At 37.2% G+C, this 19,277-nt stretch overlaps 1 protein-coding gene across 1 annotated transcript in view; it reads left to right on the forward strand.

Annotated features, from left to right (window-relative positions):
* TFCP2 (transcription factor CP2) overlaps positions 1–16,354 on the forward strand; it is a 121,916-nt gene extending 105,562 nt beyond the window's left edge. The window contains exons 9-15 of the mRNA XM_044679253.1: positions 588–636; positions 846–939; positions 9,163–9,253; positions 10,564–10,688; positions 11,587–11,729; positions 14,362–14,413; positions 14,991–16,354. Coding sequence (XP_044535188.1) covers positions 588–636; positions 846–939; positions 9,163–9,253; positions 10,564–10,688; positions 11,587–11,729; positions 14,362–14,413; positions 14,991–15,028 — 592 coding nt within the window. The 3' untranslated portion in view covers positions 15,029–16,354. The remainder of the gene's footprint in view (positions 1–587; positions 637–845; positions 940–9,162; positions 9,254–10,563; positions 10,689–11,586; positions 11,730–14,361; positions 14,414–14,990) is intronic.
* Positions 16,355–19,277: the final 2,923 nt, after the last annotated feature.

Below are 19,277 nucleotides of genomic sequence, written 5' to 3' on the forward strand. Positions count from 1 at the left end.
CTCTCTCTCTCTCTCTCTCTCTCTCTCTCTCTCTCTCTGCTACAGGTCTCTGGGGATACTATGTAACATGAGGGAGAATAAGGGTACCCTAAATCACAGAATAGAGAAATACTGACTGGAACTAGAGATAGAGAATAGGGACTGGCCCTGTGCTTTAGTGAACTCCCAGGTAAGCACATGCCCTGAACTCATGCAGGTCAGCACCTTCTTGACAATTTGTAGTCTTAGCTTCCTCAGCCCTGAGATGTTCAGTGTCTTGTCTGAGGAAACACAGCCACTTACATGGCAGAGGCTAGCCTCCACCCAGGTCTCGAAGGCTCTTTAGCCACTCTACTTCTCAGATTTTAAATAGAGGATGTTCCATGAATCTTGGGGCAGTTTTAAGCTTTAATAATGAAACTAAAATTTATAACTGAAAACTTCCAGGATGTTTGGAACACCCTGTATATATATATGTATAATTAATGTGTGTGATCTTAGGTGTTGTTGTTTAGAAAGGAAAAAAAGAGGTATTGAGCATTCTTTCCTTTCTCTTCCTCTGGTTGTCGTGGACTTACTAACTACTCTTATTTTAAATGTCTCTATAGGAACGGCTCACCAAACCACCAGCCAGAACCGCCTCCTCCACTTACAGATGTGAGTCTCCTATTGAATGCTAGCTCTTAGCTTAGAAACACTTTGAAGGTTGTGATATTCAATAGATTTTTCAGATTCTAGCACACTAGTAAGAGAAATTGGGGGGGGGGGACAAAATTTATTAATAGATTAGATCTGAATTGGTCATTGCATCTGCTATGTGTGCTATCTGTAGTTACAGAGTTACTATATTTTGCTCCTGCTTTCAGACTCTCCTGCCAACAACTACCCCTCAGGAAGCTCAACAGTGGCTACATCGCAACCGATTCTCCACCTTCTCACGGCTTTTCACAAACTTCTCAGGTTAGGATTATCTTTTTCCTTGACTTTTTGGTGTGGAAAACTACATTTTAGTGTCTTATCAATTCTGACAAAAGACTTTCACTTGTGTGCTCTGTACCATTTTTTCCCTCTTATGAAGCTGGCAGTCCTTTTATCTTTTTTTCCTTCAGTAATGTTTCATTTTTTCCAAATTACCAACAGTTTTGGTATTCATTTTCTAACATTCTGAATTCCACCTTCCACTTTCCCCTCCCCTTTTCCCAAGACAGTAAGCAATTTTATATTGGTTATACATGTGCTATCATTTAAAACATATTTCCATATTCATGTTGTGGAAGAATGCTTTTTTTTTTTTTTTTTTTTTTAAGGCTGTGAAGAATGGTCATCTTTGGTCTACATTCACATTCCTTCAGTTTTTTCTCATTATGAGTCCTTTGGGATTGTCTTAGATCAGTGGTTCCCAGACTTTTTTGGCTTCCGCCCCCTTTCCAGAAAAAATATTACTTAGCCCCCTGGAAATTAATTTTTTTTTAAATTTTAATAGCGATGAATAGGAAAGATAAATTCACCTGCGGCCATCACCGCTTCCCTAGATCCCTGCAGCACCCACCAAGGGGCGGTAGAGCCAACATTGGGAATCACTGTCTTAGATCTTTGTTTTGCTGATAATAGCCAAGTCATTCACAGTTTTTCATCATATTGTATCACTGTTGCTGTGTACAATATTCTCCTGGTTCTCATTTCACTCTGCATCAGTTCATGTAGGTCTTTCCAGTGTTTTTTGGAAATCTTCCTGGTTGTCATTTCCTGTAGTACAGTAGTATTCCATTATAATCGCATACCACAGCTTGTTTGGCTATTCCCTATTGATAAGCATCCTCTCCATTTCCAATTCTTTGCCACCACAAAAAGAGTGACTCTATATATTTTTTATATTAATAGCTCAATCACCACCCCCATCTCCCACCCAGGTGTCCCAGTTTTCCCACATCCTCTCCCAACATTGATCATTTTCCTTTTCTGTCATATTACTCAGTCTGCCCCATATGAGGTGGCACCTCAGAATTCTTTTATTTTGCATTTTTCTAATTAATGATTTGGAACATTTTTTTCATATGGCTGTAGGTAGTAGTTTTGATTTCTTCACTGAAAACTTTCTGTTCATATCCATTGGAGAATGACTTGTATTTTTATATATTTTATTTCAATTCTTTATGTATTTGAAAAATGAGACATTTATTAAGGAGACTTGCTATAAAATTTTTTCCCAATTTCCTATTTTCCTTATAATCTGGCTGCAGTGGTTTTGCTTTTTCAAAAATTTTTAAATTTAATGTAATCAAAACTATGCATTTTTTATCTTGTAATGTTCTCTCTTATTTGGTCAAATTCTTCCTATATCCATAGATCTGACAAACCTGACTTTTCTCTTTTTAAACAGATTTTTTGTTTTCTTTCTTTTCCTATAACCTTCATTTCCTAATGTACCAAATGATAAAGGATTTTTAAAAAGGGAAAACATCATTTCTCAACTAATCACATCATTAAAAGTCTATCTGGGTATATAGCATTCTGTTTCTATATTTTCCCTCCTCTATAAAGAAGAGAAGATACAGCCTCAAAATTGATAATTAAAATTATACAAATTCAGTTTCTCATTTTTCTTTCTATTTATGCTACCGTGTATATTGTTTTCCTGACTCTGCTTACTTTATTCTGCATCATTTCATGTGAAATTCTTATGTTCTTCATATCCATTTTTCCTTATTGGTAACATTTCATTACAGTTATATTTCACAACTTACTTAGCAATCTCCTAATTGATAGGCAGTGTTTTATCTTTGTAACTACAAAAAATACTGCTATAAGTATTTTGTTATATAGTGGACATTTTTTTCCCTCTTTTATTTTTAAGAGTATATACTGTAAGAGATGGGGCACCAGGGATGTTAAAATGTGACCTAAATGGTTTGTGGGTACACACATTGGGTTAAAGGAGAGACAGGACCAATCTGGATAGGGAGACCAGGGTTCACTGCCAAGCTCCCACTAGGCCAGGGTCTATGAAACCAGCAGGCAAGGTAAAGGTTTTTAACAGTTTAATTGTGAGTAACTAAATAAAGATGGGATAGGGGATTCTGCACTTGAAAACCTAAAGGGCAAATCACAGGGGAAAGGGGAGGACTTGACTACTCTAATCTAATTGACCTTAGCCAGGCAGGGCCCAAAGGAGCAAAAGTGGAGTCACTGGGCGGCTGCTTCAAACCTGGTTCCAGCCAGGTTTGGCCAGCACAGCCTTTTGCCTTTAGGCCTGAGGGTGGCTTTGGGGCTCACGGTTATCCAAGGATGATCACAGGATGCCAAGAGCCAAGGTGGTCCATGGTACCCAGGTAGAGAGAGTGAGCTTGAGATGCTGTCCACCAGATCCCAAACCCCTTCTCCACTTGGTGCAGCTCTGCAGGTCTCCACCACTCAGGATCCCAGGGAATCTGGATGCAGGGTGTCCTTAACTCTGAGATCTCCCAGGGCTAGCAACAATTTGTGCCAACCACTAATGAAGTCTCTCCCAGAGCACAAGCCCTACTTCCTGCTCCTTCATTCCATCTTGGAATCCTCCAGCCCTTCCTGCTAGGTCCAACACTATTGCTAAATAAATTACTAAATAAACCCTCACAACAATACCTAGCAGTAAAATTTCTGAGTCAGTGAATGTGGACATTTTAGTAATTCTCTGCATAAATTCCAAATTATTTTTCAGGATGATTGAATTAATCACAGATCCAGTAATAGTGTATATGTATGCTTATCTTTTCATAAGCACATTTGTTGAAAATCAAAAATGGGAGAGAACAGTAATGAAATTGACACCATTTACAATAATTTTATCCAGAAGTTAAACAGATTTAAATTTATTGCTACAATAAGACTTCCAAAAGAGCCCAAAGAGTAAATTTAAGACTTTTGACTTATTTCCAAAAGAGAAAGAGATGGTTGCCTAGGCCCTCTACATAGAAACAACAAATAATTTCATTAAGGAGAATTTATATTATGAGACATAGCAAAACCTATAGGATACAGCAAAAGCAGTAATTAGAGGGGGAAAATATGTATCTCAATGCTAATAATAATAAAATAGAGAAAGAAAAGAAAAAGAATTGGTAATGTAACTAAAAAATTAGAAAAAGAACAAATTTGAAATTCACAAAATTAGAAATCCTACAAATTAAAGGTGAGCTCAATAAAACTAAATGCAAGAAAACTCAATCTAGGAGTTGGTTATTAAAATATTGATTTTGATATTAAAATTTTGATATTAACAATCAGCAAAATTGACAAATCATAGGTTAATATGATTTTATTTTTAAAAAAAGGGAGAAGAAAACCAAATCACTAGAATTAAAGATGAAAAGGGTGGAATGCCACTATTGAAGATGAAATTGAAATAATTATTAGGAGTTATTTTGCTTATATCAAAACAAATTTAACAATGTAAGAGAAATGGAAGAATACTTACAAAAAATAAACTACAGAGACTATCAGCAAGAAATAGAATATCTAAGGAAACCAGTAAGCCACAATTGAACTTCCTAAAAGCATCAGGAACAGAGGGATTTACGAGTGATATAAATTCTTTTACAAAACAAATATGGTTTTGAGACTTAAAGCAGGAAGACCAAAAACAGAAAGAAAATTATAGACCAATCACATTAATGAATATAGAGGCAAAAATCTTAAATAAAATACTAGCTAGGAATCTACAGTAATAAGTCGTAAAGATACCTATATAGGATACCTGGAGTACAGAGGAAGGTTTTAATATAAGGGAAAATATCAACATAATTGATAATATCAAGAATAAAATTAACAAAACCCATTTGATTCTATCAAGAGATGCAGAAGAAACCTTTGACAAAATATAACATTCCTATTTAAAATACTGAAAAGCATAGATATTAAATGGAGTTTTTCTTAAAATGATATGAAGCATTTACCAAAAATCAGCAAATATTATTTGTAATGTGTAGGCACTAGTTCTCCCCCTGCCCAGTTCTGGCCCCATGCCCTGCATACTTCTTTGACTTTTTGTGCTGACTGGGCAAGATTCAAATTCAAAACAAACCCTTATTACAAACATATATGCTCTAACAAAACAAATTACCATATTGACCATATCTAAAAGAAAATCTATGTGTTTACACATCTGTACATGCATACGTATATTTGTGTGTATATGTATTTTGTCATTTACCATTCCATCAGAACCTATGTAACATGTTTCATCATTAGACCTCTGGAATGGTGGTTGGTTGTTATATTGATAAGAGTTTCTAAGTCAATGTATAAATTGTTTTAGTTTGACTTATTCATTTTATTAGTTTATAGAAGTCTTCTCAGGTTTCTGTGAAACTATCCCCTTCATCATTTATTTGTTACTATACAATAGGATTCCATCACATTCATATAACATAATTTGTTCATCCATTCCTTCGTTGATAGACTCCTTGTTAGATTCCTGTTCTTTGCCATCTGAAAAAGAACTATAAATATTTTTGTACATTATTCATTTGTTTTATTTAAAACTAATTCCTCCTTTAATATTCCCTCTCATTCTTCTCTCTTGTTCCTTTTAAATGAAATGTATTAGCCAACTGTGTGTATATTTTTCCCTCCTTTGACCAGTTTAGATGAGAGTAAGGTTCAAATGTCAGCAGCTCTCTCTTTTTCTTTATATGCATGTTTACTATCACAACCTGATGATGTGAGATAGTTTCCTCTAAATGTTCTCCTATCTTGCCCAGCGTCTTTCTCATTGCTTTTCTTTCTGTTAAGATTATCAAGACATCTTGATTGGGGACAGCTGAGTGGCTCAGTGGATTGAGAGCCAGGCCCAGAGATGGAAGGTCCTAAGTTCAAATCTGACCTCAGACACTTCTGTGTGATCCTGGGCAAGTCACTTGACCCCCATTGCCTAGCCCTTACCTCTCTTCTGCTTTGGAGCCAGTATTGACTCCAAGACGGAAGGTAAGGGTTTAAAAAAAAAAAAAAAAAGACATCTTGATCAATGGTACTTGTAAAACCCAGTGGAATTGCTTGTTGGCTACAGGATGGGGGGTGGGACATGAATCATGCAACCATGGGCAAATATCTCATATTAAATAAATAAATAAAATTTCAAGGGGATTGTCAAGATATCACAGAGTCATTTGGAGACTTCTTCTCTGACACCTAATGAAGATACAGTTCAGAGAAGACAGAGCTGCCATCTTTTCATTGCAGAATGTCAGCAATATATCTTTTTTTTTTTTTTTTTTTAATCCTTATCTTCTGCCTTAGAATCATTTCTAAGACAGAAGAGCAGTACAGGCAAGGTAAATGGAATTAAGTGTCTTGTCTAGGAATACACAGCTAGGAAGTGTATTGAGGTCAGATTTGAACCTAGGTCTTCCTGACTTCCTGGTTCTCTATCCACAGTGCTATCTAGCTTCCCCTACAATATATCTTTGTTTAGTCTTCATGAGTGTTTATTAATGTTTACCTTTTTATATTTCTCTTAATTTTTGTTTTTGAACATTCAAGTTTCTACTCAGATCTAGTCTTTTCATTAAGAATGATAGGAAGTCCTTTATTAAAAGTCTATTTTTTCCCATATGATTATGCTTTTTTTCCCTATAAGCCTATATTCTTTGCCTTCTGGGATTTTCATTTTTTTTCATAAGTGGCTACTAAATTATGTGTAATCCTGATTGTGGCGCCTTAGTACTTGAATTCTTTCCTTCCGGCCGGTTGTGGTGTTTTTTCTTTGACCTCGATGTTCTAGATTTTAGCTGTGTTTCTGGAAATTTTTAGTTGTTTGTTTCTTTTAGGAGGTGACTGATAGGTTCTTTCTATTTCCATTTTGCTCTCTGATTCTAAGAGATCTGGGCAATTTTCTTTTAAGATTTCTTGAAATGTATTTAGCCTTTTTTTTTGTTTGTTTTGTTTTTGTCATGATTCTGAGGTAGTCCAATGATCCTTAAATTTTCTTTCCTTGATCTGCTTTCCACATCATTTTATCCTATGAAATTATAGATTAAAAATTAATATTCAAAAATACTCCAAGTATTATATTTTAATAAGATTTATTAAATTTAACTTGAAGCAAAAAGGGAAAACTAAAAGGCTAGAGTCAAGAGGGAGCTAACCCAAGCCACTCACATGGAAAAGAGAGTGAGGGAGGGGAGACCCTGAAACTATACAAACAATGTAATGACGCACGTACACAAAAGGGAAAAGGAATTTTGGGAGATGGAGTCCAAGGGTTCAAGATTATAATTAATACAAAGATTCTTTACATTTTCTTCTAGTGTTTAAAATCTTTTGATTTTATTTTAATATTTCTGATTGCCTCATGTTGGCTTCTATTTGGTCTTTCCTAATTTTGAGAGATTTGTTGCTTGGGCAAGGTTTTATATCAAACTATTAGTTCCCTTTCTAGTTTTTTCTTCCATGGCTCTCATTTATTTTCCAGTTTTTATCCCTTTAGTGCTTTCATTTTGTTTATTAAAACATTATGAATTCTTTTTAACACTTGCTTTATTGCTTTCAGGAATTCTAGTTGAATATTTTCCCAAGCTGCATTTTCATTAGAGGCTTTTCTAATGAATATTTTTTCTTCCAATTACTTTTTGTTATTTTATTTTCAATTACAAATTCTCTCTGTTCCTCACCCCCTCCTCCATCCATTAATACAGTGAGAACATAAACTCATGCAAAACATTTCAGCATTAGCCATTTCTGGGGAGGTGATAAGGGAAGAAACACAACGAAGGGGGGTGGGTAGGATGTGCTTTAGTCTTCCTTCTTGAGTCCATCAGTTTCCTATCTGGAGGTGGATAGCATTTTTCATCATGAGTCCTTTGGAGTTGTGGTAGATCAATTTATTCATCACAGTTGCTGCTTCTTTCATAGTTGATCATTGTAAATTGTTCTGGTTCTGCTCCCTTTTGTAAAGGGTAAAATTATGGTTGGACTGAGTATTTGAGACTTTTTGTCACCAGGAATTGATTACACAAAAGAAATAGGAAGAGCGAAGTGGGGGGAGGGAGGGAGGGAGGGAGGGAGGAAGGGAGAGAGAGAGAGAGAGAAAGGAAAGAAGGAAGGAAGGAAGGAGGGAAGGAGGGAAGGAGGGAGGAGGGAGGAGAGGGGAGAGGGATTGAGATTGATTCTGGGCTGGGCTGGGCTGTATACATTCCTGGTGGCTAAAATCTAAAGAATAGGGGAGAGAGAATTCCATCTTAACACTTCTCTTTGAATCAGTTTGTACAAGTCCCCTCAGGTTTTTTTGAAGTTATCCTCTTCATTATTTCTTATAGAACAATTGTTCATCAGAATCATACCACAACTTATTCATTCATTCCCTCGGGGCATCCTGAGTCTCCAGTTCTTCATCACCACAAAAAGAGCTGCTGTATTTTTGTACAGATAGACCTTTTTCCTTTGATCTTGTAGACAAAGTAGTAATATTATATATACCAAAGCTATAAATCATTCTCTTCTTCTGAGTTTTTGTCTTGAGTATCTCTGTCACCATAATAGTTGTTTTATTGTAGGGTTCTTTGTTTGCTCATTCTTCCAGCCTTCTTCCTGGCTTTGGAATTGTTAGGGCTAGGCCGGTCCTGGTTGCTACTTTCTTGGGGCATTGAATTTTGTTACTCTGGTATCTTGGGGTTAGCTTAAGAATCACCTTCAGCAGTGACAGATGACTGCCCTTGGTTCAAACACTCTCAGCCATGTGAGTACCTGGGGGCAAGGGGGTGGGACAGACAGAGCTATATAGTCTCCACTTTGGCCTGATATTCTTGTCCAAGTTACTTTTCTACAGACTTCAGCCCTAGTGTGAGCCTGGGGCTGCTTCTTACCTGGGCCCAGTTCAGGCCCCAGGCCCTGTATACTTCTTTGACTTTTTATGCTGACTGGGCAAGAAAAATTCCTCACTGACTTTTTTTTTTTTTTTTTTAATTTCCCCATAATTTTAGGTCTGGTGAATGTCCTAGATCTATTTGAAGGAGTTTTGTAGGAGAGTTCAGTTTTTCTTTTCCTATTATTCTACCATTTTGAAGAGTACTTTAAAGAAAAGAATGTGGATATCTTCTATTCAGTGCTATTTTTTATTTTATTCAAAAGCCCGTATTGGTGTCTGTTATAGCATTAATTGACATAGAAACTCTTTTGCTTTATTTTCCATGTTTATATTTTGTTTATTAGGTGCAGATTTATTGAAGTTAACCAGAGATGATGTCATCCAAATTTGTGGACCTGCTGATGGAATCCGACTCTTTAATGCCTTAAAAGGGCGGTATGTAATTAGTTTTAGCATGAATTTGGGTGTCAGACCTTGATTTGTTTTGGGATTTGAGGTCCAGGGTATTTTGAGGGATACTTACCTGCCCTGTCAAAAAATTTTTCCTTTCCATTTATGGTCCAGTGGATTCACTATCATAGTGTACCCCATATTTGCAGGAGATAAAGAGATTTTATTGTAATTCAAGAAGGGATGAGATGGAGTAGAGGTCCCATGATCAATATTAAAAAGACTTATTGTGTACTAGGCATTATGTAGAGAAACATTATAAACATGACTAGCATGAGTGCTTTTTAGATTACTTGAATTTGTGAAGAATTTCATGGAAGAAGTAGAATTTTAAGAGTAGTTTATAAAGGGACAGTGTGCCTTAGTGGACAGAGCACCAGCCTCAGAGCTAGTAAGACTAAGTTTTATGACCCTTACTGGCCGTGCAACCTTGGGAAAGGCACTGAATCTCCTAGGGTTCTAGCCAGAGTTGTCCAGCTTTCAGTGCAACTCCCAAGTGCAGGAATCCAACTGAAATGCAATTGGGAAGTGTTTAACAAAATAGATCAGTATACAGTGCAACAGAGATAAGGTGGTTTTCTAAGCCAGTGTGCAGTAGACAGGGATCCACTTATGTCTGATTTGACTGCACTGCTTTAGGCAGTGCTAAGTGCTAAGACTTTTTTTAAAAGGTGTTAAGATGCATTGTTAAGCTGTTTTGTCAATCAGTCAGTAATCATCTATTGTTTATTGCCTTCTCCTGTGCCAGATCACAGGTCTTATTGCTTTAAAAAAGTTACAGTGTGATATTTTGAGTAAAGAAATGGGGCATAATGCATTATTTATAAGAAATCTGGTGTTGTCATACTAATAAGTAATGGAATGTATTTATTGAAGAAAAATAAATTGAATTGTGGTATAAATGGTGACCCACTCCATGTATTCTGCTGAGGGTCTTAGCACTGCTCCGCAGTATTTTGAGTCATCTCATATTTTTTAGTCTCTTTTGCCTATATACTATTATATAGGCAGACTAATCCCATCAGTCACAAAGTATATGTTATTTTCTTTCTTTTTTTCTTTTTTTAACCCTTTCCTTTTGGTGAGGGGTTTGGGGGTGTTGAGTGACTTTCCCAGAGTCAGACAGCCAGGAAGTATCTTGGGTCAAATTTGAATCCAGGTCCTACTAACTCTAGGCCTGGCTTTTAATTTACTGTGCTACTAGGTGATCCTGTTATTTTTTTTTTTTAAGTTGATGCTCCATAAAAGTTGCTTGCTTTGAAAACCTTACAGCTTACAAGATGTTTTTTCCTTAGGATGGTGAGGCCCAGGCTGACAATTTATGTTTGCCAAGAATCCTTGCAGGTGAGGGAGCAGCAGCAGCAACAGCAGCAACAACAGCAGAAACAGGAGAATGGAGACTCAAATGGTGCTTTCTTTGGTAGGTCATTCAGAAGATAAGATGGATTCAGAGAGGTCAAAGGGGTAGTTGGGCATTTATATGAAGAGAGTTGACTAAGCAGCAGATGTGGGAATTTATAGAAAAAGAAGTCTGTGCTTAGAGAATTAATTTCTGGAATCATATATAAATTCCTATGTTAGCTTTTTAAAATCCTTCAGAACCTGGCCCCAAATCATTTTTTTTTTTAGTCCTTAGCTTCCATCTTAGAATCAATACTAAGTATTGATTCCAAAGCAGAAGAGTAGTAAGGACAATAAGGGTTAAATGACTTAACCCAGGATCACACAGCTAGGAAGTTTCTGAGTCTACATTTGGACCCGGGACCTCCAGTTTCTACTCCTGGCTTTATCCACTGAGGCTCCCCCCACCCCCAACCAACAACAACAAAACCCAATACTTTTAAATCTCATTCACATTACTTCTTTTTATGCATGCAATGGTCCTGTCTAGCTGGCTTTCTTATTATCCCTCATACATGGCACTGCAGTTCCTTTCTCTCTAATTTTTCACTAACTGTCCCTTGTACCTAGAAGACACTTCCATCTTTTTAGAATCTATAGTTTCCTTCAAAACTTAGTTCAAATGCCATCTTCTACAATGAAGCTTTTGCCTAACACCCTCCCCCAAATGACCTTCTATCTATTTTGTAGCTGTCTTAAGTTTTCCAAATATGCACTTTTTTACTCACTAGAATGTAAGCTCCTAGAGAATAGGGACTGTGCCATTTTTGTCTTTGTAATCTTATTGCTTAGTACATTATCTGGCACGGCATAGGAGGTCAATAAATAATTGTTGGTTACTCTGTTGATTTGCATGGGAATATCCTTGCATTGTGAACATTCTGGCTCTGAATGCCAATTTCTTCTACTCTTTGCAGTGTACCATGCCATCTATCTGGAAGAACTGACAGCTGTTGAGCTGACAGAGAAAATCGCTCAGCTTTTCAGTATTTCCCCTCGTCAGATCAGTCAGATCTACAAACAGGGGCCAACAGGGATCCATGTGCTCATCAGTGATGAGGTAAATTCTGAATAGAGTTCTATCATAAAGCAATTAAATATTCCAGAAAGCATCATCTAATACAGTACCGGTCAAATATACTAGGGACCATTCTGTATGTCGCTTCTTTTTTCTGCTTAAAACTAAAATGTCTTCTTCAAATACCCTTGAAATATGTAAGCAAAAGAGCAGATGATTCTGAAGGGTTTTGAAGAACATGAATTCAGCAGGTTAGTCTTCCAATTCAAAACTCATTTTGCGCAAGGCAGAGGAATTAAAGAGGCTCTTCATATCATAGTAGAATATCTCTGTGCAGATGGCTCCCAAATCCCTGTCTTCCTTCCAGATTGGGCTTAAAAGTTCCACATTGTGCAGGCGGCCTTTCTCAGGACCCTCTACTAATATTTCCTTTTCTCTAAGATTACCTTCCATATATTCTGTATGTATTTTATATGTACATGGTTATTCACTTGTTTTCTCCCCCCATTGGAATATCCCTAGCACAGTGTCTGGCCCACAGTAATCACTTAATAAATGTTGGTTGACTATCTAGTGTCTGCTGTTTGAACTCCAATGCTACCCATTGGGCATCTGAAATACATGTCCAAAGAGAATTCATTTCTTCCATCCTGCCAAAACCATCCCTGTTCTAGACTTCTCCATCACTCTCAAGGGCACCACCATCCTTACAGTGAGCCAAGTTTGTAATAACCTCAGTGTCATCCTATACTTCTGTCTCCACAACAGCTCTGGCAAACATCTGCTTCTCTCCACTCACAGCCATCTCCTCATCTCTCTCCTGGATGTCTGCAACAGTCTCCTTTTATGGTGTTCTTTCTCAGGCCTCTCTCCATTCCATCCATTATCCGCCTATACTGAGGCTACAGTGCTCCTTTTGCAACTCGGGGCTGTCCGTGTCACCACCCCTAATAACTCCAGGGGTTCTCCTAGCTCCCAGGATAAACTCCTCTGTTTGACACAGAGACCCCTTCCTGCCTCTCCAGCCTTCTCACACCTTCCTTTTCCTTCTCTAATTCTTGGTTCTCTCCACAGTGGCCTACTCCACTTTTGGCACACAGGACGTGCCTCAGGGGCCATCTGTCAATGCCTTGGACACTTGCTTTCTCCTATGCCTGCAATGACTTCCTCATTACATCACTGTCTTAGCTGATTTACTGCCAGACTTAGCTCAAGTGCCACCCCCTTCAGGAAGCCTGACCTGGTCTGCATCCTCTCCTCAAGCTATCCTGTATTCATCGTGTGTAGATAATGTGTCCATGTTTTCTCCTCAATTAGAACAGAAGCTCCTTGAGGGCCAGGACTGTCTGACTTATCTCTGTGTAAATGCTGCTCAACTTGTGCCTCACATTGGAAGTTTATTTGTTTGTTGATGGTTTCTAACCCTAAGCTCTAAAGTATTTAGTACCGAATTCTCTCCATCCTTTATCCATTGAGAAAACAAGAAATACAATACTTATTAGGTATATGAAGTCATGCAAACATATTTATGCTTTAGTTCAGTGCCCCTTTCCCTCCCAAAAAAGGTAATGGGGAAAATATATTCTTCAGCTCACTCTCTGAACTCTTATAAGTTCTCTATTTAGCGGTGTACAGTCATCCCTTGCTATATTGCGGTTCACTTATCGCAGCTTCACTGTATCATGGGTTTAAAAAAACATATATCTAACTTGGTATCGCAGAGTTACACGTATCCCAGCACACTCTTGGCTGATGGAATGAAATGCGACCAACCACAGCACTGTGTTCTATATCCTGGGCATGGATTGGCTCAGTGACTGTAGGTTAATAAGAATGTAGAAAAGATTTATAGGAGAGTGGGAAGGGTCTATAAAGCCTTAAAATAAACAAACAAACAAACAAATAAATGAGTGTGTGTGTGTATGTGTGTGTGTGTGTGTGTGTGTGTGTGTGTACGTGTACACATAAAATAAGATAAAATAAATAACCATTACTTTGTGGATTTTCACCTATCGTGGGGGTTTCTGGAACCTAACTCATGCAATAGGTAAGAGATCACTGTATTACATTTTTCCTGAGTCCTTTGGAATTGTGATAGATCAGTGTATTCATCAGAATTGCTAAGTCTTTCACAGTTCATCATTATAATATTGTTGTTATGTGTTCAATGCTTTCTTGATCCTGTTCCCTTCTCAGCATCATTTCATGTAGGTGTTTTTAGGATTCTCTGAAACCATCACCTTTATTTTTAACAGCACAGTAATATTCCATCAAAATTATGTACCACATATTATTTAACTATCCCTCAATTGATGGACATTCTTCATTTTCCAAATCTTTGCCACCACAAAAAGAACTGCTAAAAATAAATGTCTATGTATGGGTCCTTTTCCCTTTTATATGATCTCTTTGGGATACAGATCTAGTAGTGGTTTTACTGAGTCAAAGAGTATGTACAGTGTGATAGCTCTTTAGGTATAGTTCCAAAATGTTCTTCAGAATGGTTGGACCAACTCACTACACCAACATTTCCACATCCTCTCCAGCATTTATCATTTTCCTTTTCTGTCATGCCAACCACTCTGTTAGGTATCTCAGAGTTATTTTAATTCGTATTTCTGTCTATTAGTTATTTAGAACTTTTTTTTCACTTAAATCTTATTGCTTCTTTTAGATGATTCAGAACTTTCAGGAGGAAGCTTGTTTTGTTCTGGACACAATGAAAGGTAATAGAATAATAAAAATACTGTCCTTTTCATTTGGTCTGACCTGTGATTTCATCTGTGGCATTCTGATGAAAGAAACTCCTTCGGTCAAAATAGATCCACAACTTCTGCCACATAAAGTCTTTAAAAGTTGTCTGAGGGACTAAGAAATTAAATGACTGCCCCAAAATCATATATGAGCAGTCTGTTGTCAGACTCTAGCCATTATGCCATGATGTCATATTCCTCTAAGTTATTTAGGGCTTTTTTCATACTTTGTCTCTTTTAGAGGAAGAAAAGGGAAAGTACTGTTAATACTTAGTATATTGGTAAGGAAACACTCTCTACGAGGTATCGTTTACTCCAAGTTGTCTCATGGCATTATCAAAGTTTGTTAGCTCCCCTCTAACTATTCATTTAGTGGCAGTCATCCTATTTTCAGTAGTGCATGATACTTTTTTTACTGCTTTTCTGGTATAAGTGCATTGCTCTGTGTAGTAGCTACAAAATCTCTTTCTTTCTCTTAGGAGAACCTGTCTTACTTCTCCCCATTCTCGTGTTTTGGAGGTGACAAATGATCTTTCTGCTTCTTTTTCAGCTGAAACCAATGATAGCTACCACATCATATTGAAATAGAAGGAAAGCATCCCACGCTGGGTATCTGCTGCTTCCTTCACCTCTTGGAGACACCCCATCTTACAGAGGGATGTGGATAGAGATTTGGAAGGCTGCAGGAGCCTGTCGTGGAGGTGGGGTGGTGCTACACTCTAGAGGTGGAATCCCAGCCCTCCTAGCACACACAGATTTCTGTCTGGCATGCAGTTTTGCAGCTATTTCTTAGTTACAATTTCTGGACTGTGTTGTTGTTGAATATTGATAGAAACCTGTCACATCATTTAGGTTTTACGTAGGGCATAATGATGATGGGAATTGTGTGTTTAATTGAAAGACGTTAAATTTTGTGATAATCTGGAGCCATGTAATTTTTTTTCTAATATATAAATAAAAATGAATCTATGTTCCTTAGACCATCCACCAACCAATTCCCCCATGACATTCCTGCAGTCTCTGCTTTCACTGGAGTGTATTTGTTCTTGGAAAAGCAGAATGGTGGAAACTTTGTTTTTTTTTCCCCACATACCATATCCCTTTGCCATTAGATTCTTTTGCCACAATAGCGTGATCCTGCAATGCTGTGGTGGCATGCAAGTTTCCACAGAGGACTGAGGAAACAGCTGCCAAAAGTGGCCATTAATATGAGTAGGGTCAGAGATGGGAAAAACAAAATAGAAGTGCTCGCTCTCTCCTCTTTTTTTTTTTTTTTTTTTTTTTTTTTTGGGCACTATTACACAATGATGTTGGCAAGATTTTGAGCACTGACTGTACTTCCCAAATTTAATTTTTCCCAATGAAGTTCTCAGATTGTTCTTTTGATGTATTGGGCTTTTTTACTCTTTCTACCCTGTGTCTATGGTTATGTAGTGTTTTTGATTGGGTACTTTTTAAGAAAGTCTTTCCCATGTCAGTAGAAGGATCCCTAAACTAGGAATCAAGACCTGGGTTCTAATCCTTAGCTTTGCGTTAATTCACTCTATGATCCTGGGCAACTTAATCCTTTTGTGCTTCTCTCTTTCCTCATCTATAAAGTAAGGGTGGTAAATAATGTAATCTCCAAGGTCTTTTTTAGTTCTGAAATCCAGAATTCTATGATCCTGTTTGTATTCACACCCTTCCCATATGTTTTTGTTCTACTTAAAAAATGATTGTCTGTGACTATGGGTATTCCTTTCTTGTTTTACATGTAGATTGTCAAGAATTCCCTTTACAGATTGAATTAGGGCTGAAGAAGACAATGTTCAAAGACTCTGTATGGGTTTGGATTTTTTTTTAAGCACTTGGATGAAGCTTAATTGGTTTTTATACAAAAGAAACTTTTGTCCATTAAAGTTATCCTGCAATGTAGTCTAATTCCTTTTGGTTTAAGACAAATTGAAAATCTTTAAGGTAGAAGATAAAAATGATTTCTTGGTAACTTCTATAAGACTTTTACTAAAGCAGCCTGATATATTAGACTGACATACCTTTAAGAGGATGTCATTCAGATGTCCCATTTTCTGTGGATGGTCACAGGACATCATGTACTCAAGTTTGTCATAGCTAGAGGTTCCCCAGTATTGGCCTCACTTCTTCCCGTGCCCTTTCATGATATACTTGTCATAGATTACATTGATTGTCATAGTTTTTTGAAAGAAGTATTCAGAGTCCAAGAGTGCATATGCATCGGTGTCTCCTGAGGTGAGGCCTTCAGATTTACTAATAGGCTGTCTTTATTGCCAAGAAAATTTATCCAGGCCTCTTTTGTGTCAATCAGAAAAAGATAGGCAAAATGATGAAACCTATCAGTGCTTGAATTGAGATTTAAAAGAAAGTAAATAGTTGTTTCACTTCAGTTGAAGAAATAAAGATGTATGATAGCTGTCTGGCTCCACCCTTACCTCTTTCAGTCCCCAAAAAGAAATGGAGTCTCAGCTTGCTTGACTTAAGCACTGCCTATAGCAGTACTTTGAAAAATGAATAATCTAATTCCAGAAGAGTATCTGTACCATGCAGAATAAAGACTTTTGAATCCTTGCCAGAGTTCTGATTCAAAGTTCTGGGGAAGAAAAAAATGATTGATGTATCAAAGCCAAATATAGAATAATGAGAAAGGCTTTTTACAACCCATACACAAAGCCCATCTCAATACTCTCCAAGTTCATGGTGTGGCTCATTTTGACAGTTGGAGTTGGTCATGGAGAAATGTGAAGGTGCAGATTCTACTAAGAGAGATTATAGCAGACCAAATGAGAAATGATGGGTCTTGGGCAAAGACTATGAGAAGACAGTTTGGGTAAAAATGGGAAGCAGGTGATACCCATTGGCACTTTAGCCAGAAGTATGGGCAGAATCATGGTGCTTTCTGTAGTAGTGAGAAGGTGGGCAGGAGGCAAGGGAAGATTTAGCTCTTGATATCATCTAGTTTTAGTTTGATGTGACAAATGAAGGCCAGTGTTCCACTGACTCCTTTTCTTGGACTTCATAATTAGTCTGACACAGTTTGAATGTTTCAGAGTTTGAAATTACATCACTGGGAAGAGCTGAATTTTTCATTTTCACGTTTAAAGGATCCTAAGTTTACTCCTTCCTTGCCTTTATTTTCCCCTTCCAGCTAGAATTTAACAGTCCCAGTTGGGGGTGTTTGGTTTGTGACTAAAAAGTGGAAATCCTGAAAAGTGGATTTTGGTTTTTATTCATTGTTTTTGGCTCCTTTGGCCATGGTTCTTCTCCAGGAATTTTATCATTGCTATTGCCCAGACAGGACTTCTGTTGATGACACTAGAACCTGGCCAAATGCTCCACCCAGCTTTGCTGGAATTTATGCCCTAATTTGTGTAGAATAAAAACACTCTCATTTTGCTGCTTCTCCTTTTGGCAGTTATATATTTCCTGAATTCCTCAGTAATACCTTTACAAAAAAGTTGATTTTTATTATAGTAGTGTAAACAAAGCTTGGTTTCCTAACCCACACTCCAGAGATTAAATAAGGAAGGACCTAGAATATTCTGAGATTTTTATATAGAAAGGTGAGTGAGTGCAGGATTGGGGTTCTTTAGGAAAAGAGGAAACATCCATTGACTTCGTGGGAAAATGAAATTTCTCTTTTTTTCCCTCCTTTTTATTTTCATGATTTTATTCCTTATTTTTACTGCTCACCTTGAAATTTCTTCCCTTAACTCCTCATTCTTTTCTTTTCCCCATCCTACCTTTAACCTTCAAAATTGCCTAATTATCTGTGTTACCTGTGTAAGACATCTGCCATATTACTTTCTCATTTTCAAAGCCCCAGTACTTTTTGGTTCATTTTTTCTACTGACAATGAATATAGGTTTTTAGGAGATTTATTTGGTGCATTGGGGAGAGGGAGATGGGTCTATGATTCCATTCATTCTGGTAGGGAAAATTGGTCTATCCATGCAGATCAGTCCTAGCTCTATAATTTTACAGCCTTATATAATTGCCATGGGGTACTGAATTAAATTACTTATCACTGCTAAAATGTGTCAGAGGCAGTATTTTAACCCAAAGCTTTCTGACGCAGCAGCTCTTTGTCTACTGGGTCACAGCTGCTTCCCCCACAAAGATTATATTACTTGAGTTACATGCATTTACTTTGTATAATTTCACCAAAATTTGTTATTTAAATAAATCTGACTTTATTTTTTGTAAATCTGTACTTTAGTTGGCTTAGAGTAAGGGTTCCCATCATTTTGTGTCTGACTCTCAGCAGTCTGATAAAGCCCTTCTCAATAACGTGGTTTGTTTTTACTTTATGTCCTAGTAGAATTGTAAGGGAGATGGGCAAGGGCTGGGCAAACAAGATTAAATGACTTCCCCAAGGTTATACAGCTAGGAAGTGTCTGAGGGCACATTTGAACCTGTCTCCTGGCTCTAGGCCTAGAACTCTACTGTGCCACCTACCTGCCCCTCAGTAATGTTTTTAAATCCATAAAAGACATAGGATTGCAAGTTATACTGAAATGTAGCTATCAAAATATTTTTTTAAAGCAAGTTTTATAGATTTGGGGTTCATTCTTGGCTGAGAATAAGATATTCCTGCTTCATGTTAATCATTGTTAATTTCCCCTATTTTCCCCAGGAACTGACTTCTGATCTTTTTTATTTAAGAACCTAGTTAATGTTTTTTTCCCCTCTTCTCCATATAATTTTGTTTCACCTTTTCAATAACTATCCCGAGCCCTTTCTTTTGGACTGTTCCAGCCTCCTCTTCCTGTTTGTCAAATTCTAACAAGTCTTCTGTTTAACGTGACTTCTCCAAGTGATTATT

This window comes from Gracilinanus agilis, chromosome 5, assembly GCF_016433145.1.
Source record: "Gracilinanus agilis isolate LMUSP501 chromosome 5, AgileGrace, whole genome shotgun sequence".
Classification (NCBI taxonomy): domain Eukaryota; kingdom Metazoa; phylum Chordata; class Mammalia; order Didelphimorphia; family Didelphidae; genus Gracilinanus; species Gracilinanus agilis.